The 24,607-nt window shown below is 45.3% G+C and overlaps 1 protein-coding gene across 3 annotated transcripts in view; it reads right to left on the bottom strand.

Moving 5' to 3' along the window:
- Positions 1–24,607, bottom strand: part of dennd1b (DENN/MADD domain containing 1B) — a 92,874-nt gene that overhangs the window by 4,471 nt on the left and 63,796 nt on the right. For all 3 annotated transcript variants that reach the window (XM_085437403.1, XM_085437404.1, XM_085437405.1), the window contains 8 exons: positions 22,421–22,546; positions 18,719–18,820; positions 11,305–11,395; positions 9,780–9,820; positions 8,556–8,591; positions 8,134–8,190; positions 6,994–7,083; positions 288–373 (listed from right to left, as the gene is read on the bottom strand). In XM_085437403.1, coding sequence (XP_085293529.1) covers positions 288–373; positions 6,994–7,083; positions 8,134–8,190; positions 8,556–8,591; positions 9,780–9,820; positions 11,305–11,395; positions 18,719–18,820; positions 22,421–22,546 — 629 coding nt within the window. The remainder of the gene's footprint in view (positions 1–287; positions 374–6,993; positions 7,084–8,133; positions 8,191–8,555; positions 8,592–9,779; positions 9,821–11,304; positions 11,396–18,718; positions 18,821–22,420; positions 22,547–24,607) is intronic.

The following is a 24,607-nucleotide window of genomic DNA, read 5'->3' as shown; positions in this document are numbered from 1 at the left end:
TACCCCTTCATCTGTGTGCACGCGCGTCCAAGAGATCATTTTTCACAAGATAACCACGTTTTTATGAGAGGGTCAAATGCAATATGCTGCTCAACATCATACAAATGACATCACAATTCCATCAACGTGCTCCTGCCCAGTGTGTCCACTAGGGGGCAGTGTCGCCATGAGGGAGAAAGAAAAAAGGAGGACAAAAGCACTTCTGCACATAACCAACTTTTGAATCCATCACCCCAAGTTGTCATATCTTGAAATATCGATCCAAAACTGAAAATGGCTTCACTCACTTGCTTGCATTGTCCAGCTCCTCATCATCAAGCCCATAGCCCAGCTCTCGAGGGCCCATGCTCATGGGAGACTTGCTGAAGTTATGCTGTTAATGAGAATAAAAAGGCAGGAGGATGTAGTTAGAAAGAAAAAAATAACGAGATAAAACAATAAAAATGGACCCGAGGGGTTTGGGGGGGGTGTCTCAGCTTCTCAGTAAATAATACAAGACTGCTGATAAACACGAGTCCAGACAGAGTACGGCGTTCTGCTGAGCTTTTCATAAAAGTACGACTTGGGATTCGACAGAAAGAAGAAGAAAAAAAGAGTGCGTGTCTGGTGGGTCCCCATAAGACGGGACTAATAGCCTGTTTTAACGAGCCCGCGTCCTCAGGGTGGAGACTAAATTTGTCAAATTTGGGTCTGGGGATAAAAATCTTTAAGATCCCCTGCAGTGTTTTATCAAACTCAGCATTAAACATGAAGTAAAAGGTGCCGGAGAGTCAAGATACGGCCAGCTACACCAATAACTTGCATTATGGCACCAGTGCATTTGACACTGCAGCGTGGTGAATGATCTGAGCGCACTGCGGTCGTCTGACACGGTGGTTTAATAAGCCACCTGTGTACCGTGTTTAATGGGCGGGTTAGGGAAGAGACAGAAGCTTTACAGCGCAGGGGCAGGACTCTCCCCGTGGGAGCCCAAATCTGCCCCGGGCCACTTATTAACATGCCTTCCACTAAGATGCACATGTTCCTCTCACTGCGTTCATGTTCCCTGATGTTAACTCATCTCACGCTTTCTAATTCACACTCTTTACATTTTGCTCATTTAGCTTTCTTTAACAATATCTGTGTTGTCTTTAAGCGCCCGTGGGTGCAGTTACAGCACCGCCGCAGTGGGTTACAGTGATGTTTTCTCTGCTTTTTAATACCACTTTTAGGCTCCACCTCTCTGCACGTTTCTCTTTAAACTAACGTAAGCTGCGTTATCAAAGGCCGTCACCCAGAAAAAAAAGATGTTGTTCAGCCTCAAAAGTGATCAGAGTGTCGGGAAGGAACTCTGAGGATGATTGTGATCGTGCACCGTGACTCAAACGCCAGAACAAAGAGCGAGAGAGGAAGGTAAACGAGTGAAAACGGGAAGGAAGGAAATGTAGAGGTGAGGCAGGATTCCTCAAAGCCCCAAAGAATGATGGGAATGGTGTGCGAGTGTGTGTTTGAGGGGCGGGGGCAGTTTGGAGGGGGTCAGTATTGGAACGGTGAAGCAAGCCGGTCTTGATTAGCTGACGCGGTGCCAGCCAGACAGGCGGAATGTAACGTGTGGCTGCGCTGGCCTCATTTAGGGCCTGTGTGCACGCACGTGTGCACACACACACACACACACGCATGCACACTATTACAAAAAAAAAAAAAAAAGAAACACAAAGAGTTAAAGTGCCATTTTCTCCATAAAAGTCAGCCGAGGAGATGTGTGCAGTAGCCACTTAAGCCTCTCAGCCATCGGGCTAAACACAAACACATGTGGTGCCACTGCTGATTGGCCGAGCCGCTCCCCTTCTATGGTAGCTTGGAGCTATAATGAAAGAGATTTCAGAGGGGCTCAGGCCTGGGATCCCTAAACAGCTTTTAATGGATTCCTGTGTCAGGGCAGTAAATCTGGGGCCAGGCCGGCACGCCAGCCAGCAAAGCACGCCAGCAGAGCGAGAGATGCACCTGTGAGACACTCGCGGAGCGTCGGCTTCGGACACACAAATACTTTCTTAAACACTACAGACGCATGTTCTATATCCTTTATGAACGCAGCTCCTCTCTCTGCGTGTAGGTGTTTATTAAAGCGACCGGACACAGGTCACGACGCCCGGCCCTCTGATCTCGGTTACAGCTCTGTCTACACAACAGGAAGTACCGCAGGGAGCAGTAAATAGATGGGACGTCACTTCACGGCTTTATCAATTTGTCATTCCCTCTCTTCACTGTGACCCTCAGAGCAACAGGAAAGACCAAACTATTTACAACAACGAGGCGTTTCACAATAAAAGAGCAGGGGTCGCTTTATCACTTCTTCTTCTTCTTCTTCGTTTCTGTAACGGCCAGCATACTGAGTTCATTTAACCGCCGTCATAAATCAAAGTGTGCATTTGGTAGTTACTTGATTACCGGCTCTGCGGAGCTGTCACAACCAAGAGCAGCGGTTAAAATCGGAGCTCAGAAATGAGATTGGCTGCACGTCGATGTGAACAACAGCAAATAAAATATAAATACAGAGACATGCACGATGAGATATTCCTAACCAGTGCAAACAGGTCTGCTGTTACAGCTGCGACAGCTCTGTCACCGTCCCACATCGCCACAGGCCTGACAGGACAGAGGAGAGCACCGAGCAGGAGAACAGCACATTATCATACCGCTCCTTCATTAGCTTCTCGCTGTCGGCTAATGGGAAGCTGAAAGGCGAAAATGAAAAAGCGATTCTCGCTCCACGCCTCCCGTCTTTCATTTCCTTCCCTCCATCACTCGGCTGTCAGTGACAGATGTCACCGTTTCCGTCTGTCGGGCTCTCCGTTCCTTCCTCCTCACCACGACAAGCAGGAGTCGCGAAAATAATAAAAACAGGTTATTTTAAAAAACTCTCGGGGGTTTGTCGAATTAAAAACAAGGATCGGTGGATTTTATGGACTTTTTTTAATGCATTACTACTGGAACTGAACTGTAATTGTAAACATGGCGGCTATAAACAAGCTAAGATTACATCGAGCAAAGACACGTAAAGAAGAAAAACTCAGATTCGATTCATTTCTTCAGTCGGGGAAAAGGTCGCCACCGTGCTTCTGACAAGCTGTGTTTGGACAAAGTTGGTCTCTCCTCCGCTTTCCTTCCCTGCATGACCAGTTATACAGAACAACTCTCTGTGACAGGGCCAAACGCTAGTGGGCTTTAATAGCTGGTTGAACATTATACATTTCATATGGTATTTCAGAGCGGGCACTAATCTCACAGCTTGGCAGTGTATGTAAAGAGATTCCAGTAAATGCAAACAAACCTCGGGGAGAAGCAAAGCCTTTGCAGAAGTACGGCCAAGTGTCTGCCTGTTTAAGAGCCGCTCACTCGAAAAAGGGAGAGGAGAAAAAAAGCGGCGTTTGAGGAGCGATCCACTGCTCCTCTGTCCAACTGGCTGTTGCTGAAAGCTTCCTTTTCACTCAAACCAGGAGCCGTATAAAAGAAGACGAAATGTGCATTATGCTCATTCTGTCAAACTGAACACCTCAGGTTAAAAAAAGAAAAATCACCAGGTGTCCTTCAGTGGGTGCGATGCAGTACTTTGAAGCTTCCAGGAGATGGCACTTTGGTTTCAGCCAGGAAGCCAGCGGGTCTCTGAAGACCTTAGAAACTAAGTGGAGAGGAGACTGCACATGCATGCAGATACCAGGGAAGCACACAGAGCAACTGTACGCTAACACATCCAAACTGCTGCTACTAATGCGCAGCGTTAATCTTATGATGAGTATAACAAACCTATTCTCCACTCAGAGTCACATTTAAAATTTAGATTATTGAGCTGTGACACTTTCAGATCCAACCACTTTACCCAGACGGGTCTGTGTGCTGTCCCCGTTAAAGCATCTTCATTTACACAGAACATAAAGGTAATAATGTCTTTAAAACACATATCAGTAAAAACACGTTTGATCTTGGAGACAAATGACAGCCTTTCATCGTCGCACGCACACATGCACACACTCAAGTATCCTGCAGACTTTGTTCCTGTTTTACATCTGTGCTAGCTTCCTGTTTCCCTTCAACTCTGAGCTGGCACTTCTCCTGCTTCACCAGGTGAAGAGTCCACAGCCCGGGGGCTGAGCCCGGCCACAAGCCTGCTGGCTGTGATTGCCCATAACGCTGTCCCGACCTCTGCTCTCCTCTGCACGCCTAACAGCTGTCATTCAGTTGCCTCCAACCTGAGGCGAACTGATAAATGCATGTTTGTGCACAGCACTCAGATACAGCCTCACATACTAAAGGGATGAGGTACAGACATAGTTTCTATTCACAGATGTTTGGAGCACAGTGCCACATGAAGCACGCACGCACGCACACACACACACACACACACACACACACTCTAAGCTAAATCTTGAGCAGAAACTGGTGCTCACAGGAAACCATACAGGAGCCAGAACAATGGCTGTTTGTTGCCCCGTTCAGCCTCGTTCCTGTCAAACGAAAGGATTACTCCCACATTCTTAATCAACACGCTCACCAAACACTACAAATCACCCACATTGGCGGAAGCAGCTGAAATATGAATGCATATGACAGCAGCACTTCCTCTCTGGTACATGTGTTGGCTGATCAAATAGAAAAGGAATTTGGTAACTATGATTATTTCGCTATGATTAATTAAAGGAGCTTCTGCGGGATCATTCGTTTCATTTCAAGGACACACAGAAATGTGTGCAAAGAAAAAGATTTGTTTAAAAAAAGCAACATTTTTCTTCCACGTTGGTGTTTGCAGCGTCTCTGCAGCTGACGTGTTTCAGGTGGACGGCGCTCCGACGGTCACTCGGTTAAACGTACGGTGGAGGCGTCGCTGATGGGTTTAGTGCACGCAGCACAAAATGCTTTAATAACAAATTAGCTGGTAATATTACCTTTATTAGACGTGTAACAGCAGTGTATTCTCTCCTGGCTCAGCGACGCACTGACTCCACTTGTTGGTCAATTAAGTGCAGAAATTAAGGAAAAGGTGCAGAAAATCTCTCAAAATAATAAAAAACAGACGCTCATGTTTCATGATGTGTTTACTGGATTGTTTTTAAAGCAAAAGTCTTTGCCAGTTTAATAAGTACACTTAAAATAAGTCTGCATGAACACACACATTCATGACGGTGTTACTTTCTACATTTTCACTGTAGGTTTTTATCGCCTTGCACTGAAAGCTATTTTTATTCATCGTTTTACCCTCATTGATCTTAAAAGTGCACAAATATTTACAAGGATTTTTTTGCACTGTTGAGACAAATGTTTGCTGTGTGGTTAGAGACACGACAAAAAACCCCTAAAGATTAAAAAACTTTTAACGATGAGCGCGGGCCAAACGTGCGGGCGCGAGCGAGGGAGGCGGATCAAGGTGCTTCTTTTCCACTTTACTTAACCTTTATTTAACTGGGTTAGTCCCACTGAGATCAATTTCTCGTGCGAGGAACACCTGGTCAAGACGTTTGTGGGCAAAACAACAGCACGAACATTTTATAGAAAGCTGAAGAAAATAATTTAAAAAAGAGACGAGTGAGACACGGCGAGCGCGAGAACAACGGTGACGCTCGTCTTCAGATCAAATGTAAATGTGCTGCACTAAGCGGTTCAAAGTATAGAAATTACTGATGTAGAGAAAAAACTGCAGACTATTTGTTCAAAATACAATAAAATATTGAGGCCTGTACCTGCAGCCGAGGATTTATGTGCATGAATATTAATTAATATCCATTTCATCAATTAAACCAAGTAGTGTTTGCAAGTGCTTTTGATTTGTGTGAATTGGTTAATATGCAAATAGAGAAAATCAATATTATGAGAGCAAAGAACGGGAGCATCATCGGGAAGAGAAACTGATGGACTACATCTAAACACAAACACACAAAGCGGCGCTGTGGGACACGCCGTCCTGTGTCCTGCGTGTCCCTCCTCCAGCGGTCTCCAGGGACCCGTTACTGTGGCAATGAGCGGGCCTCGGCGGTACGAGCGGGGCTGTATATCCTGAATAAAAAAAGTGTGTGCGTGCATGTTTGTGGGGGTGCACGCGCATGCCGGCTGGGGGGCGGGAGGTGTCCGAGGAGGCCTTTAGAAAAGCCCTAATTGCCGTTCCTCTCTTCTCCCCGGCCGTCACACCTTCCTCTGCGCTAAGACTTTCCAGCCTCATCACACACACAGGAAATACAACACTAATTAGAGACAGCACAACCTCTCCTAATCACACTCTTACACGACTGTGACCAAAATGTCAGAATGTGCACGCAGGCGTGTTTGTGTGTGTGTGCGTCTTTAAAGCTGGGAACTGGGAGTCCATATATTCATTTAGCAATAAGAGGTGGAAAAGCTCCAGCCTGGACCAGCCGAGCACAGACGCGAGGCAGGAGCAGAAGCAGCATCCTCGAGGCTGTGTGCATTTGTTTAGCACAGATGTGTGCGACTCCAACGGCGCGATGCTAAATCTACACATTTTCATTTACACCGCGCTGCAGCGTCTAATAGTTAAACTACAGAGTATTTTCTCCTCGCATATTTATTGATGAATGTGTGTTTTGTGCGTGTGCACGCTCTGCACACAACAAAGAACAAAAATAAAGTGCTAGCACTTATGGTGCACAAGCAAATTCTTCAGAGGAAACGCTGACCAGCAGATGAGCTGATTCGACTGTCCGTGCTGTTCAGAGGAAAACACTGAATGTACAACACGAGCGCATTGAACGAGGAAAAAATGCTTATCGTTACATTTGGCACCCTGACAAACTACTGTACTTCTGAGAGATGCTACAAGAGAGACAGAGAGCTGGGGGAGAACGAGGGAGGGAGGGGAGTCAGAGAGATGTGGGGGGGAGGGAGTGGACTGAAAAGAGTTCAGAGGAAAAACACTGAATCCATTCTGGTCAAGTGAAAGTGAGCTCTGCTGTAATCAGTCAGTGTAAATGTAGTTAACTCATTTACTGATGTGTGTGTGTGTCATACCCGTCTCATCTTCTGCAGTCTCCTTGGAGACAGGCTCTTGGTACTGGTTGGAGATCCTGGATAGACCACGATCCCCTCCTCTTCATCGTCCTGACAAAGAAGATGAATTTCGGTTACAAAACAGGCGTAAATATCGACGTCCCTACAAAAGAGCAATGAATGCAACGAAGCCGTCTGATGCCGCCTCACAGTAACGTTACGTTAAAGGTTAAACGATCAGTCTCTGGCTGGTTTTCGACAAATCCACGTGGCTTTACCTGGTTTCCTCTGCGTGACACAGTTTCAACTATACGTGGACGCTTTGTGATGCAGAAAATACTCAATGCACCAAATTAGTCGGAGAAAAAAGAATCACGAGCAAATACACGTAACTGCTATTAAAACTGATGAAAGTCTGGTTGTTCTTCAGTCTCAGAGCCAAAAACAAACTTTTCACTTCTACGAGACATTTTTCAGCACGAGACAGATGGATGCCTTTCGCTTGAAACATTTCCCTCTGAGTTACGACAACAACAACCACGGTAACCACCTCTGACGCATCGACATGCTCGTGGTTTTAGGGCCCCCGCTTGGGGTCGTGCAGCTGGCAGCAAAAGAAATCCGGTGCAGTTTGAATCGCATCATAAATTAATTTCTCTAAAAAGGAAACGTGTTTAAGCGGAGAATCAAACACTTTCCGCACCTCTGTTTGCCGCCGCCGCGCCCTCCCCTCCTGCTCATCATCAGCACCCTGAGCCTCTCGGTTTCCCACTGACAGATCAAACTGCTATTGCCTTATCAAATCCATCAGGCTTATGGAAACATACACCTCGTTACATTAGCTTTGAGGAAATCACAGGCTCGCTGATGAAATATGCAGACAATAAAGAGAGAAAGAAGGGGCTGCGGCTCGGATGACATGACAGGCCATAGCCAGAGGGGCGCTGGTTAAAAATGTACAGCCCTGAACAAAGCGCTAAGCAGGCTTCAACAGTCATTAAAAGGCCCCTACGTCAGAATCACACACTCCATGTAAAGCAGCTTTCCTGTCTGTTTCTATGAGGGAGGCATGTATCCATCCGAGGGCCTCCCAACAAAATGATGTGTGCGCGGGTGTGTTTGCACGCCCCCGACAGCGTGCGAAGGTCCGGTGCAGCTCACCCTTGCTTTCAGTATGCCCCTAAAGTCCCGGATACCCTTCTTAGCATGAACCTTGGCCTAGGAGGGAAACACACACACAGTAAGACACAGATTACACACAAAACATGTTGCATTAACATTCTGTTCTGGTTTCATGTAACATCAAGAAATACTTTGATCCCCGTGGCAAAAAAACATGCAGACAAGAGGCGGGATGAGAGAGCCTCGCACATCCAGGCGGGGCACCCCGGCCACCCTACCGTACGCCACATAACAACACGCTCATCTAATATCTACTAGCTGTGAACAATTCTCCTGATTGTTGGCGACTCGTCGGCCAAGTTTGAAAAAGTTCATTTGAAAACCTTTAAAAACATCTTTAAAACCTCTTTTTCTTCCAGGTTTGAATCCTTGTTGTGCACGAATGCAAAGCAACACTTTACCTTTGACACGGCTGTGTTGAAGAGCGCTCCTCCTCTCTGTAACACACGGAAACAGTCAGTCAGGGACGGGCGCTTGGGGCAAACGCACAAACATTCAAAAGAACATTTGAATCAATTACTGCTACAGCCGCAGAGATGCGGCTTTATCGACTTTCACTGCAATCAGTCTGGCGACAAATGAGTTCCGGCTCACGTTAAACCACACCGGGCGATCGCACCGATTGATCGGCTCCTATGTCACTCGCCACACGTTGGCCGCAGCACGACTTACAGCGCACACCTTAGCTACAATCTACAAAACAACACAGCTGCTAACAGCGACGCATAAACACCAAACAGTATCAGCGAGCAGCGATAGACGACGTGGTTTTATTTAGAAGCAGCCTAAAACAGCGATAGAAAGGATGGTATGTGATTGATTCGTACTTTGAGTTCTGCACACTGACATTATGGCACCCAGCATCTCTCGCCGCCTTTCTTCTTTGTCTCTCCGATTTGCTGCTTTTTTCCTTTGGCGTCTCAACTCTTTTCTCTCTGCTGGGTCTTTAGTGTAAGCACAAAGCGCCGGCTAAACGGCTAAACAGAGTAAATGGCAGGCAGCGTTTCAGAAGTTGGCAGAGGGAGAGGAGAAGAGGAGCCGAGGTGAAGGCCCCTCTTATAGATCCCTGTCAGTCAGGAAATATGAACTTTAACAAACCTTTGAAGAGCACTCTAGAGGACTAATTCAGCCTTAGCTGACGGCTTTGGGGGGGTGAGTGAGAGAGGGAGAGGCCAAGGTTGTGGTGAGGTGGGGTGGGGGTGGGGGGGGCTGTGACAGAAATGAGAGAGCGAGACAGACGGATAAGAGAAGAGGAGGAAATGGCCAGAGAGAGATGAAGGCGGGAGAGACGCGTGTTCTCGGCGTGGTTCAGCGGAGTAACGCCCGTGTTTGCTGCCAGATCAACACGTCATGTCGGAGGACGTCTTGTCACGTCAAATCGCTTCCGTCTCCCTCCCCGTCCGTCTCCGCTGTCCTGCTGCACGCGCCGCTTCACACGCACCCAACTGCACTCGAGCTCGATCTGCGCGTTCAGGCGGCGCCTTCATTCCAAAGGCAACGGCGAGGCTTCAAACGCCAAGTCGCGCCTGTCATGCTTTCAATTAAGTATAACTCGGGAATAATATATATAAAAATAAAAGCACTGGGAAAGGTATAGATGTAGATACAGCATGTACGGTAAATACCTTTACGGTGTGCATCCACTGCTGGTAAGACCGAGAATTACCTGACAGGACGTATAAAACAGGACATGTGATTAATCGTTCAGGGTTCAAAAGAAGCCCCATACTGGCTGCTGGAAATGCAGCCACAGTGAAACATCGTTATGTAAAATAATCGACTGTTTTGTTTGTTACTTTGATCATGCAAACAATAAACAGCAACATTTAGCAAAGAGAAAAAAATACTACACAAAATAAAGTTAATATCACATCATGACATTTTCTAGAGACTTTCACTTAATTTCAACATTTTCATGTCTTTATAGTTCAAGAAGATCATATTTTTAACTCTTTTTGAACCGTTTTCTGTTGGACGTTGCTTCAGCTTCACTCCATGCACACAAACACTGAAGCTTTTTCTTGCAGTACGGACCTTCACTTACAAAAACCCCTTCAATTATAACTTCTTTAAGAACAAACATACTCTGAATATTTCCTGGCAGTTCCTTATTTTTTGCTTTGAATAGAATTTGTGCTGTTTGGAATTTCACTAGATCGGCACATTTCAATATTTCAGACTGCAGTAACCTGTAACCTGCAGCGTGGATGATTCAAACTGCGTTTTTTGAAGAGTACAAAGTGAATGTAATGTAGTTTTACAGTTGTGGCCCCAGACCTCTGCACAGTAGCTTAAGTAAGGTGAAACCAGTGAACAGTAGAACATGAAGGGATGTTCTGTCTAATACCTGCTTTGCCTTGTTTAGTGTTGAGTTGAAGAATTTGGGGCCCAAACTGACCCTTGGGGTACATCACAAGCAATGTGCACATAGGGAGCATTTAATTTCACAAACTGCTTCCTGTCAGTTAAATAACTCTGGACTCAATCTAGAGCGACCCCTCTGACACCGTAATGTTCCAGGTTTCTTATTAATATATCCTGATCTATAGAGTCAAATGCCTTTGTCAAGTCTATGGAGATTTTCTATAGTTCTCAGAATCTCCTATCAGACCACAGTGTGGTCGGGGTCAGAGTTCACACTGAAAAGCTTAAAAGCACGACGGCAGCAACATCTGGATGGCACCGCTTCTTTTCTTTACCGTCTAAAATCTGTGTTGCTGCGATTATATGATCAAATTTGTCCTGCGAGGCTTTGTTTTAACAGGAAACAATAAGCTCTTTGGTTTGCACTCTGCTAGGTTCACACGTGCGTTTTATTATCGGCCCGAGAACAAACAACACTCAGGATGCGTGTGAAACTTTAAACCTGAGAACAGCAAAGAGCAACTGCAAGTCATGACATCAGTGTCACTTATATAATAATCAGTGCATTAACATCGACATGGTTGCAGCTGCGATATCTTACAGCAGGCCTCAAACACTGAGTGAACATAATTTATCAGCATTTCAGTTTTTTTTAAAAGGCTTCTAATTATTTTCAGTTTAGCGGCCTCACCTCGTTCTGTTCGCTGACACTTCCTGTGTGTTGCATTAAAATATGGCAAATAAAAATAACGCAGCTAATTGACAGACAAGTCCAGCAGTACTCACTTCCACAGAAGCCCCCCTCTGTGATCTCTTCTTCAAACACGTCAGTGAAGCCACGGCCTGCGTTCAATTTGGCCAGCCGTCCGTCGATGAACTGCAACCATAAATTTAAACATGCTTATTAAAGAAGGGAGCCGGGGGAGGGGGTGAGGGGATGTGAACACACTCACACAGATACAAACACTCCAGCAGCCACAGAGGGGTGTTATTAATCCTACCTGACGGAAACTACATCCCAAGATTAGTTGGGCTGCAGGTAATAGGGATTTGGTAATGCGGAGCAGGTGAGGGATTAGAGCAGCAGACGACATGCTACACTCTGTCTGAGACACGAGGAAGTTTCATTTCCTCCCTTTGTAACGTGGCGAGCAGAAAAACTCGCACTCGTAAATATGGACTTAACAGCTAGACAGCGACACGTTTCACGAGCGCAGTCGCAGGCGCGCGTAAATATGTTACGCAACCACAAGCGCAACACAAACGTTTGCAAACACAAAGTAAACATTTAAGATGAACAGAATAAACAAACAGCATTCTTTAAAAAGCATGAAAGTAAACGGAGTCGCCCAGACTGAGGCTGCAACTTAAAAAAGCAGAGATGAGACGGGAAACTGAATTATACGTGTAACAGCTACAAAGACATCAAAGGCTTTGTTCCTTAATATTTTGGCCTAACATAAGATTTGTGGTGTGCCAAGCAGTGCAGATTCTTATTAGTTCAATGTTTTATGGCTCCGTGTTTGGGGTTTTTTAGGGGAAAGAAACTACAAATTACATTTCTAAAATATTGAACATGAAGAAAATCATTATAGGAACATTGATGACTCACACTCACACACACACACACACACACACGGTGTTCTGTTAACTTCATCCAACCAAACTGACCACAGGTTGGCGTTAGCTTCTAGTCCCAAAGCTTATTTTATGATCGAACCTCTATTGTGACATCATCGGGTTAAACTTGGCAAGTCTGTGGATGTTAACAAAAAGGAACAAAATACACACACACACACACACACACACACACACACACACACACACACAGTTTTAACAAGTCTGCTAAGAGTCGTTAAAACTGTGTGAAAATGCAGAAAAGACAACTTTGCACAGATTTGATTTTCTTATCTCAAACTTAGATGTTTACATTTTAAACTTGTTGTGTGGCGGTTGGAGGGAAAAGTAACAATGTGCCATTGTGCTTATTTAAATAAATAAATGCATATAATGATATGCAAACATATATATCTGCATCTGCATTTAAAGCTGGAATTTTCACTAATTATTACCATTAATTAGTGATCAACACCTACTACCTTTCAAACAATGTTTAAGGATTTTAATAACATACGAGCACAGAGGCAACATGCTGCCATTTGATTTCCAAGCGGTCCCGTTTCCACCCCTGAAAGTGTGGCCAAAGTATAACAGCAGCAGAGGCTGTTCTTGGGTGCATGTCTTCAGGGACAGCCTGCTAACTAGCGGCCGACACGTCGACCCGTGCCCACGGTCAGAAGAGCTGGAAACTCATCATTAGATCATTTTAATGAGAGGTGAGAGCGCCGCCTCCAACCGGTGCTCTGCTTCATGGCTGGCCCAATTAGCGCAGATAATCAACCCAAATCATCACCCAGCCAGAGCCTCCGCTTACACTCCCCACCCCACCCCCAGCCATATTACCTGCCTCATTGTGGGCCTTAATTAGACATTACTCATCAATGGCAGCCTGTGATCAATACACTCTCGCACACATACAAACCAGCACTTCAAATAAATAAATTAAAAACAAAAAACAGTCATTCTGGTGTTCAAGCGCATGAGCATGTCCATAAACACAAGAACGAAGACACAACAGACCCTTTTCATACCGCCTTAAATAAGGGTGGTGGGGGATGGTTAAGGTTACAGATATAACCAAGGTTCTCTGATTAGCATGTCTCACTCTTGGAACCGCCCATTAAAGGAGCTCGACACCAGGACGGGTGCTGTGCCAACTTATACAACCTGATGGTGGTGGTGGGGGGGAGCTAGCTTCTGCTACTATAAGCCATGACAAATAACTGGCCACCTGATCCAGAACTATCCTGCCATCTGTGGTCTGGCTTTGGGTCCTTGGACTACAGGTTTCTGGGACCTCTGGACAAACAGGGGAGGAGGCAGAGCCCAGGACATCCCCACCTGTGTGCATCACTGGGACTAAAGCAGGCGAGAGCTGAGGCTTCTTTGGAAAGTAGAGTTTCAGTACCTCATCAACACTGTGCTTCTCCTCACCGCTCTCTTTGCATGGAGGTGTTGGGCGAAGAGTAAAGGAGGTCCTTTACTAATAGAATAGGATGCTGCGTTCTCTCCTGAAGATCCAGGACTTACGCCCAAGTAGCCTGTACGACCACTACTGTACGCAGGAAACATGTTATAATACAGCGATCAAGAATAAAGGGAGGACTGTAGACGATGATGTGGCTTCACCATCTGCCTCCATAATCTGGTCTAATAAAACGTTTGAACGTTGTTTGAACTGAGCGACTTCTGCTAGAGATGGCACGATACCACTTTTTTATGCCCGATACCGATATCATGAATTTGGATATCTGCCGATACCGATATGAATCCGATATAATGTGTTTTTTAATCAATAAAACTGTTTTTTTAATATCTTGCTGCTTTTTGTATAAGTTCATACTCAAGTTAAAAAAAACAAAAAAACACTAAAGCTACTCTGTTACACCTGTATGCAAAAAATACAACAAAATATTTCATAGTTCAGCAAAACTGATCAATCTAATAAACTTAAACCTGCTCCATCCTCCCTATTCTGGTATTTTAAAGAGTAAGCAACCTAATCAATAGGGCTCTAAAACTCCCAGCAAAAAAAATAAAAAAATAAAAATAGGGAACCACCCGCCACGCTCCACCTCATGACGCTTAATCGACGTAATCAACTTTAATTTGATGCAGGTTGGAAAAAAAAGTGCTCAGAAATAAATTATTTTTCAAGAATAATTAAATAGATTCAACATCTTTCTTCTACATAACTGCACAGATGGAAGAAGTACTATAGCTTACTAGGGTATATTAGACTTAACAGTTACTATATACAGTAATGGACTTCTATACATTTTACATCAGATTAAAACTTTGGTTGTAAGATTCAGATAATTATTTATTAAAAGCTCGACATTTTAAATGAGAATAAGAAAGAAAAGTGTGTCTTTGTGCCCCCTTTTCCCTGTTCATGCCCTATCGGCCCCCCTGGCTAAACTTTGCTAGATCCGCCCCTGCACAGTTACAGCCGTCAGCTACGTAGAAAAAGATCCTGGTGTAGAAAGTAATATTAAATAAATTCTAACAACAGCTTATCAAGCTTAAACGTGCTGCTGTTGTTCAGCCGCTGGTTTCCTCTTTCTGGTGCAAAGTGGACCAAAAACAAACCAGAGAGACGGACTCCCGACAGAAAAGCCGATCAGCTGATCATTGATCAGTTTCATTATTGAAGCAGCAGCAGGAGAGGGAGGGGGAGGCAGTCGCTCCATATATCGGTTGTTAAGCTTAACGTGGGAATGCTTTACAAACATTCAGAGATGAACTTGCACACTTGCTTTACTTCTCTCGGGGATGAGATGTCGGTTTGGTAGCGAAGCTACAAACACACACAGCTGCTCTATCACGTGACCACACTGCTCCGATGTGCTACGGTTATGAGCCGAGTTACGCCATGTCGCAAGTTCTGTGAGGTGCTTCTTTGATGTTTAATAGATCGGATTACATTTTTATTTCTCTCCGATATCCGATCCAGTAATTTACGTCAGTATCGGACCGATACCAATACGTGATATCGGATCGGTCCATCTCTAATTTCTGCAGCCGTCAAACTAACATTTTATAACCTGCGTTTGGCTGGTAGGTAAGCCTGTCTGTGCGTGTTCACCTGCCCTGCATGTTAAGATCAAGGATATTTCATGCTCTCGTCCGACCCAGGCGGGCCTCACACACTCGCCCAACTGCACAACACAATTCGCTGGTAAGCTAAGTGAGGAAAAGGAATGAAACAAAGACATTTTCCCAGGCAGCATAAATGGGTCGTTCTTTTGATGTACTGCTTCCCATGACATCATACTGTATTACTACTTGCTAGAACAGCGGTCCCCAACCCCCGGCCCGGTTCCCATCCATGAGTCGTTTGGTAGCGGGCAGCGAGAGTTGAGGCTCGGGTGTGAAATTGATGGTTTTCAGGGTTTTTATTGTTATTTTTTTTATTGTTTTTATCGTTAACTCAGTTTTCCTGGGTCTTTTCCCGTTTGCTACGAATAAATCTTTTCTTTGGTACCAGTACTGATTTTATTTTGTTGTATTTATCCACGACACCTTAAAGGCCGGTCCACGGCACAAAAAAGGTTGGCGACCGCTGTGCTAAAGTACCTCTTGGCCTGTTGGTAATTTTTGTTTTTAGTTTAGTTTTGTTGGTAAAGCTGAAGCTAAAGCTAACCTTTGTAAGCAACAGCTTTGCTGCTTTAGGACAAAAGAAGTCGAGTCCCTACTCACATGAGCATCTTTGGCACCAGCACCGTTGTTGGCCTCATGGCGAGGTCACGTAGGATATTTTTAAATAGCGAGACAGTAATGGATTCTTCAAAAGAGGAAACTCTGAGGAAAGAACCACGACGGGACCGAACGAGGGCCAGCTTTAATGACGCTTTCACGGTTACTCAGAATTCTGATTTCGCCAACATTTGGAAATCGAGTCATTTACTTGTTCAAGACTCAAACAAATGTTGCTGCTGATTTAAAAACAAATCCAAGCCAAACTAAATATGTGAAGACAGACAAGTGAAAGTATGAAGAACAGATGATAGTGCTGCTGCAGCGCTTCGACTCTAAATGTCTCTTTGTTTCCCTCGTGCTCTCTTGGAGTACATATCAAGCATGCTTATAGACATGAAAAAAGGACGCATGCAAATACTAGAAATATGAAAAAGCTGCATTTTGCATTTTTTCCTGTTGCCGCTAAAATAATATTTACTTTCCAGTTTCCTGCAGCAGCTGTGATACACAAAGTGTGCTTTCTGCACTGCGAGACTGCGACCGCACACAACGGATTAATTTATTACACACCATTCCTCGACAATCTTGTTCTTATCCGCCAAGACTGATGCATAATAAATCACTGGAGTCCAAGTCCCAGTGAAACAGCACATGGCTTCGTTTTGTCAATAGGAGAAAGAGTTCATTGACTCAGTCTCTGCTGTACGTGTAGGAGCTGAGGATGGTTGATAGGAAGCAGGTTAACGTTGACAGACCCCCCCCGCATTCTTTTGGATGATTTCTCCCACTTGCTGCTCGGAGCAGAGATGAGCTGGTGGACCGAGCAGAGAGGAAACACTGCAGGAAACTGCGAGTTTGCAAGAAGGTGAAAATGTGACATTTTAGAGGGGGGGGTCTAACTTTTGTGTCTACTTATTTTAGGGTCGGTTCACTTAAGAACCAGAACAACAGTAGGTTTTTAGTAATAGGAGGTAGTCCAGTTGTTATAATAAGGGCATTAAACGCAACTATTAGCCTTAAACGTCATGTGACACTACAGGGTCTTTAGCTCCATAATTATAATGACAAACTCCTGAGTTTGCATGAATAACTCTGATTATTTGACTTGGCTGATTGCAGAACCAAAGAGCTGCTATGCAGTGAATTAAAACACTCCAAAAACACAAAGTACCTGCAGAAAAGCAATTTCCTGCTGAAACGGTAACACCTCAAACTAAGGTAACACCTCAACATTACGCACGTGTGTAATATGGTCTGTCAAGTCCAACAATGTGGTTTAAATTTTACTGCCGGCGTAATGTTGACGGTGTTAAAACCGCCCATTTGGGTTGTTGTGTAGCTTCGTTACGTTTGAGCGTTGAGACTGTTTGTTTACACCGACAAAGCCTAAAAACGGAAGCTATGATTGGCCCGTGGTTCCCTCTGTCAACGATCCCGCCGGGAATAAAGCACAAAGTGCTCACCTCGGCCGGAGAAAAGGGAAAACAAACAGGAAGCAGAATAATTAAAGAAAGACTCTAATCCCTGCACATCTGTGGATGCTGATCCATTTGTTTAATAAAAGGCAGCAGTCCGAGTTTCTAACGCGCACTTTTGTGTCGTCAGCTGGTGACGTGACGATAAAGATGTATTGCGTTAAAACAAATAATGAGAGTGTCGTCGGGTAAGAATGAGCTGGGAAAATAAAAATCCAACCATCTCCAGGACCACAGAAAACAAATGCGTGCACGTGTGTGGCCACGCCAGTCGAGTTTTGTTTGTGTGATTCCGAGTGGATGTAGGTCACGGCCAGAGCAGCGCTCGGGTGAACCGCTGGCCTCTTTCACTTTAGTAGCGAGAGGAGTGGAGGAGATAAGCTCGCCCCATCTCCTGCGCTGGAGAGGAGGAGGAGATAAGGGCCTGTTTCCCAATGCTACCGCTGAGGCGTGAGCCAGCCGGGAGGATGCTTTGAACCGCTGCTCGCTATCTGCTCTGCCTGGGAAAATTATAAACAGAGTGTCCAGAGAAACAAAAGGTTGATTGAGGGCTGCTGTGCTGCGCTCTCGGGGGTAAATCGCACTAGTATCGTGGGTCAGAGAGCGCAAAGAAAAATCCGAGGGGCGAGAGGAAATTTTCTTCGGTGCCAGAGGTGTCTTTCCACTCGTCTCTGCTAAGTTTAGTATTACTGAAGGGATTTTGGGGGGAAAAACATATTAAGTATACATGAGTGGTTTTTAAGGGAAACCACACATGAATAAAGGATACCTGCTCGCGCTCAGGCACACAAACACACAGCAAGTAAACACACACACCACCCCGGCGGAGTTAACAAAACCTATACGAGGCGGATTTTAGATTTTCTGAGGAGCAAATTAAAATTCTGGTCCCATATTTTGATTTTATAGACACGTGGACATGATATCGTTTTTTCTTTTTTTACACCAGATAAAACCGAGCAGAGAAACATTAAGATGTGCACTAAGAGATATCCACTGTAAACTGTTTCTGGAGGTCAGTAACCTCACATAATCCCAGGCCTCTCGCCTCTACGTTCCTGCAAATCCAGCTGACAATTTGCTGAGCACGAGACGAGCTACCAGGCAACTTTTATCTATAAAAATAAAAACTTTCACCAATGGAAATATGCTCAAAAATAACCTGATAGAAGAGGTTAGATTAACTGACCAAGTAAGCAGTCGCTCAGTGTGTGCATACAACAGCTGATGGTGCTGATCTGAGGACGAGTAACGGCCCTCTTTTATAGAACAGAATGCAAATATAGATAAAGATGTTACATTCTTTCCACTTCAGCACAGAGCACGCACGCACGCACGCACGCACGCGCACACACACACACACACACACACACACACACACACACACACACACAGGTTTGTACCTGTTTGAAGAGCTGCAGGTTGACAGCCATGGACAGGAAGTTCTTCATGGTGCTCGAACGATGGCTCACGAAGCTTTCTTCACAGAACGTGATTGGCTCTCCCTGTTCAGAAAAACATTTTTGCTTAAAAACAACAAAACTCATTTTTGTTTGCACCAATCTGTTTTCGCACCAACGAAGCCGCAGGAAGCAGCACAGACGCGATATCCTGTTTTTTTTACGGCACCAGTTGTTGTTGTTTATGGAAGGATTCGTGTCATGCACATGATGTGTGGCATCGTTACACGCTGCATCTTTTAACCATCGAGTATTTCAGACGATTTCTTCATTAGTGAGCTAAAACCCAAACAGGAAGGAAGGAGGAAGAGTGGAAGTTGGGGGAAAAAACAAAAAAAGGAAAATTAGAAACTGCTCCCCTGGCAATGCATACATGATCTCCCCTGGACCAGATACACGTCCCAGTAAACCCAACAGTGCTCCACACGAACACATTATTGCATTATTACCATTTCTTACATCATGTCTGTCGGCCTGTGAGCTACAGACACGCAGGATGACAACAGAACCACTACAGGCCAATCGCGCGCTGCCCCACGGTCCTTTTCCAGTTCACGTTCTCTCATAATTAACATAATTCACACAGATTTCAACGATGCTCCAAATTCTTCAGAGGTAAAACAATGTGCTTTGTCTGTTCCAGGCTACGAGCACAGCGCGCCACATAAAAACAACTTAACAACGCTGGAGAATAACCCCATTTTCAGGGACTGGCAGAGGATACCAGTGGCCCAAATTACATCACGGGAATACAGTTCCACTTACATCACTAAAAGTTTTACGGCATATTATCTTGTAAGAGTTGAAAGTGACTCGCGGTTTAATCAGCTACAGACCACACTGCAGCGTGCAAAGCTGGATAGCATACTGAGAAGCTAACGGCTACTAAGGAAAAACAAAAATTCCCGAGTACACAGAGCTCAGTGTTCAAACTCGGAGCTGCCGTGCACGACTACGAGCGCCGCTGCAGGACTCTCCCATCTTTACAGGGACAGTTCACTGATGTGCGTTTGCGGAGGTTGTTCGATTCATCACCACCTGGTTACACGAAAACAAAGCTGGTGAGAAATTTCTACTTGGCTACATTTGCCAGCAGGAAGGTGATGCGCATCTCCTCCGTGGTTGCACCGCGGCTTTGCTTTGGGTTTGCTGTGGTAGAAAGAAAACCGTTCCTGGCTGCTTTACTGGTTTTATTTTTCATGCTGACAGTTGTTCTTTTTTAACTGGCTTGAGAGTGAGCGAGAAGCATTTAGCCCCCTATATTTAATGTAAGGAGGACGCACAGAGAACAGATTTCGCCATAGTGGGGAAGGACGAACATGTTTTTATCTGCACCGTTACAGGAGGAGCACAACAATCATTTTAGCTATTTTAAGAGACTCATTACACTGAACCACAAAGCTTCCAGGTTACAGAGGAAAAAGTGTAAAGTTTGATGATTGCCTGTTGTTTGTTCACATGGTGAACTTTTCCTGTACAGCAGAACAATAACAAACATCGATTGAAGGACTTGGCGTGATTTTACCACATCACAGGGTTCAATGCATGCCTTTATCCTGTCTTCCTTCTCTCAAACCAACCAATCACAGCAGATGGCCCCGCCCCTCCCTGAGCCTGATTCTGCTGGAGGTTTCTTCCTGTTAAAAGGGAGTTTTTCCTTCCCACTGTCGCCAAAGTGCTGCTCATAGGGGTCATATGATTGTTGTATGTATTATTGTAGGGTCTACCTTACAATATAAAGCACCTTGAGGTGACTGTTGTTGGGATTTGGTGCTGTGTAAATAAAATTGAATTGAATTCCAAAATTGCAAATGCTGAGGATGAGCCAACAGTAAAAACGAGGAAGATTCTTTCAGACAGACGATGATGTGTCGGTCAGGCTTCATGCTTTAATGCGCAGTCTTTATTTAAAATGGAAACATTTTATTGCATGTTCTGGATGCTTCCATCTCATGCTGGCTTATATCTGTGCAGGCACTTTGCATACAAAGCTGCAAATTTTGTGAGCAAACTGTAACTTTCTGAGATTATGCACGGAGAAGGTTTCTGTGTCTAAAATAATCTTTACCACTTTTAAACATGCGATTGCACCTCAACCACACCTATCCACAGCTTCACATCTGGCTGGATGATCTGAACTGCTTACACGTGTCGTTTAGTCAAACCTGAGCGAATAGGACCGACCGCACACCCGCCTACCCAGCCTGGCCTCACCGATGGTGGTAAAAACCGATTTGCTATTTCGGGTTCTTTTGTCAGACACCTGTGTTACTCCGAGCTAGCGAGAAGCACCTGGGGAGCTTTAACGTGAGCCGAAACCGACGATCTGCCCGTATAATCAGCCGATTGCTTTTCGACTCATTATCATTTTCGAGTTTTGTTTCATTTACAACCCAGCGAGACTCTCACCGAGCATCCACACCCCTCCTTCTGTCGAGGCATATGGGTCTGTGAACTACAGAGCGCCTCAGCTCTCTCCGGGAAGATCTTTCCTTCAGAACGACGAGCAGAGCGATATTCCCCAAATTTCGGGACACGGGGTAGAGATCTTCTTTATTAAATCACAAGTGTAGTTTGTGCATGTATGTTAACTCCAAAGCTTTTACACAGATCCTAAAAGTCTAAAAGAAAACAGTGTGGGAACGTGAGCGAACTGAGAAATCGCCGCGCGATGCGCTCGCACGCACAAACACACAGAGTCTCGGCGCCTGTGTCAGAGGGGAGGCAGTTTGTTCGTATACAGCCTGTATACAAAGAAAAGAGAGACAGCATCAATAATGTAGCATCTTGACTCCGGGAGTCCACAAAGTCCAATTAATCTCAAAGCCAGAGGAACAAAGGCTTTGCTATCTGACAAACAGGACATGGTGTAGTTTGCTGTGCTCTGATTCAGACTTGATAAGCAGAAAAGATCTAGAAAAGAAATGTTAGGGGCTTAGCAAAGGCGAGTTAAACACCAAAGGTGGCTAAAAGAGATCTTCAAAGGGAACGTCCCGACTCTTTTCGGCTCCTCTGACATTTCACCGTCTCAGACAAGCCCACCTTAGCTCCTCGCTCTGACTGAAAACACACCTTTCACTTTGAGTCGAAACAGATTAAATTTGACTCTGTTCAGCCAAACTGAAAATGCTGCTGTGTGCTGCGCATGCTTAGGAGAAAATACACCGGCCTATGTGCATCACTGCATATGAATGTACTGTATATAAACGCACGGTACCGCTCTGTGAGTCGTTTGGACCGGACCGTGAGAGTTGAGCCTCGGGTGTTTTTATCGTTAACTCTTTTTTTTGGTAGCGGTACTGGTTTTATTTTGTTGTATTTATCCGCGCCACCTTAAAGGTCGGTCCGTGAAAATATTGCTGGACATAAACCGGTCCGTGGCGCAAAAAAGGCTGGGGACCGCTGGTTTATAAGGTTGGGAAACCTGCAGTCAGCTGAGCCTGAAGGAGTCACAACGCTTCTCCCAGCATGTGAAAGATTTTGCACATATACACTCGGACACCGTACTCTTCACATTAGCTGTCATGCGTGATTTTTACACCACAAAAGTTAAATAAAAGTGTCGCCCATTGTTTGAGCGAACTCACTCTTTACGCACATTCAGTGGCTTTCAGTGATTAACATGGTGATTAATGACGTCCTTACAGGTTTATATCTGAGAGCGTCTCTGTAGGATCCAAACAGAGCAGCCTGCGCTCTCAGGAAGGCCCTCGCCACACCACTTCCCGTCGCTGTCGACTGCTTCTTCAGCTTGCTCTTCAGCGAGGACACCTGATGGAAAAGAAAATCGGGAGAGAGAGGTGGTGGGGTGCGGGGGAGAGACGGAGGGGTAAAAGTTAAATTATCACCTCTGAAATTGGTGGAAGAAACAGCTAGCCCATTCTGGGTGTGAAGTATCACATTTGCAGGTCATCTCAAAGAAGGGAAAGGAAAGAAAGGGAGAAGCTTCAGCCTTTCCACCGATCTGTTGTGCTGCTGGGAGCACCTGCTGCTTTGCTAATTGAGCGGAGCACGGGGGCGGCGAGGAGGAGGGGACATCGGCGAGGAAATGGAAACTCGCATTCTTGATTTTCCTCTCTCACCCTCTCCATACTGCACTTCACCCCCTCCCTCCCTCCGCCGCCCATCACCTTCTTGCTTTTTTCACCATCTCTCCCTCCTGCTTTCCCCTCCCCTCTTGGCTCTGCTGGACTCCCTCTAGAAGAGGATTCTTGACATAAAGCGTCTTTAATTATTTTCCCCTCTCCTGGCTCTGTCTCCAGGACTCCAGGCGAGAGTGGAGGAGCAGCAGGCCCGAGCTTGTTTTAGGATGACAAAAGATTCACCCTGGCCACCGGGCCCTGGGGAGTCTGGGAAGGAAGTTGTCAAGAGGCTCTCCTCACCTGCTCAGCAGTAGTCTGTGTTGTGGCAGTGCGAGGAGGAGGCAGAGCTAGCGAGGCACTGCTCCTCTCTGTGTGGGCTGTGCCAGCCTAGCACAAAAGCACAATGTTTGATCGGGTTGCGCAGGAAGTCTAGATTACTCTAACAGTGGGCTGGTAGCGCTGGCTTTGAATCCCAATTGCAAAAGGAAAACATTACGTTTAACCTTCAACCTCAATTAGCGAGAAATGGATCAAGTGCACCTCCAAACTTTGCATTGTTTCAGTCTATATTCTACACCAGCGTAAAACAGGTTCAAATACCACCCGCCAAACTGGGACAGAAACTGGGAGTGCACAATGACCACCAAGAAAAGGGAAAATTCCCGTTTGAATTAATCTAACGTAGAGTCATCACGTCGAGGTTTCTCAAACGTACCAGTGTTGTTCCTGTTACCCTCATCTATCACATCACCGCACGCACTCTGTTTATTTGCACACCTCTTAAATTGTTATTTGCACATTTTTACTGTAAATGACGGTGGCCCTGAGAGGCCAAACGGACTGCAACTTAAGAAAACACCAGCAATAAGAAAAACGCTGCAAAAGCGCACAAAACACACCGGAAATGGGGAAACGGAAATAGGAAAAAAGTTATTTCCAAAAGCACAAGTGTTTCTGGGGAAACAATAACCGACAAAACAGTTGCAGGAACCAAAACATGCTAAGAATTGCGCTGAGAGACACTTAAACCAAGTGGAGGACCTGTCGGAGAGGTGTGTTAGCCTAACTAAAAATCACGAGATTAAAACACACTTACCTAGCATGTTTTGGTTCCTGCAACTGGTCCGTCAGGTTATTGTCTCCCCAGAAACACTTCCCTTGTGCTTTCGGAAATCTGTTTCCTATTTCCGTTGTGTTTTGTGTACTTTTGCAGCTGGTGTTTGTTTAAGTTGCAGTCCGTTTGGCCTCTCAGGGCCACCGTAGTAAATTTTGAAATTTAAAATCTGTAAATTTTGTAAATTTGCTTATTGCAATTTAATGGTCGGGCATTGCAATAAGCATTTCACCAGATGTCTTACTGTGTATGTGTGTGAGACGAATAAAATTTGAGTATCTGCAGCGAAAAAGTCAAAGCGACGAAAGCAGAAAAACATCTGACCGCATGTTTGCAGCAAATATGATAAAGTGCTGATCTGGTCTGTGGTCGCGCACATCGCGCCGCGGCGTTGGGGGGATTTTGTCATCTGGCATCTGCAATTAGCCGATCTGGGAAACTTCAGGGAGGAGAAGCAAAGTGTTAGCACAGCTCACACGGAGGACACGCGGGGAGAGGCAGAAAGAAAGGCAGCCGGAGAGTGTGGCGGTCTTAAACTGGGACAAAGACAAAATGAACAGTGTTGATTTGGCTCCCCTGGGCTTTCTCACTCTCCACAGCGTCCCCGTGCTGCCATCGCAAATGCTCCCAGGCATC

This window comes from Copadichromis virginalis, linkage group LG17 (genome assembly GCF_057382275.1).
Source record: "Copadichromis virginalis isolate Kocher_CV1m ecotype Utaka linkage group LG17, C_Virginalis_male_GT1.1, whole genome shotgun sequence".
Lineage (NCBI taxonomy): Eukaryota > Metazoa > Chordata > Actinopteri > Cichliformes > Cichlidae > Copadichromis > Copadichromis virginalis.
Note: the sequence above shows the minus strand (reverse complement) of the source record. Positions and strands in the feature narration are given on the sequence as shown.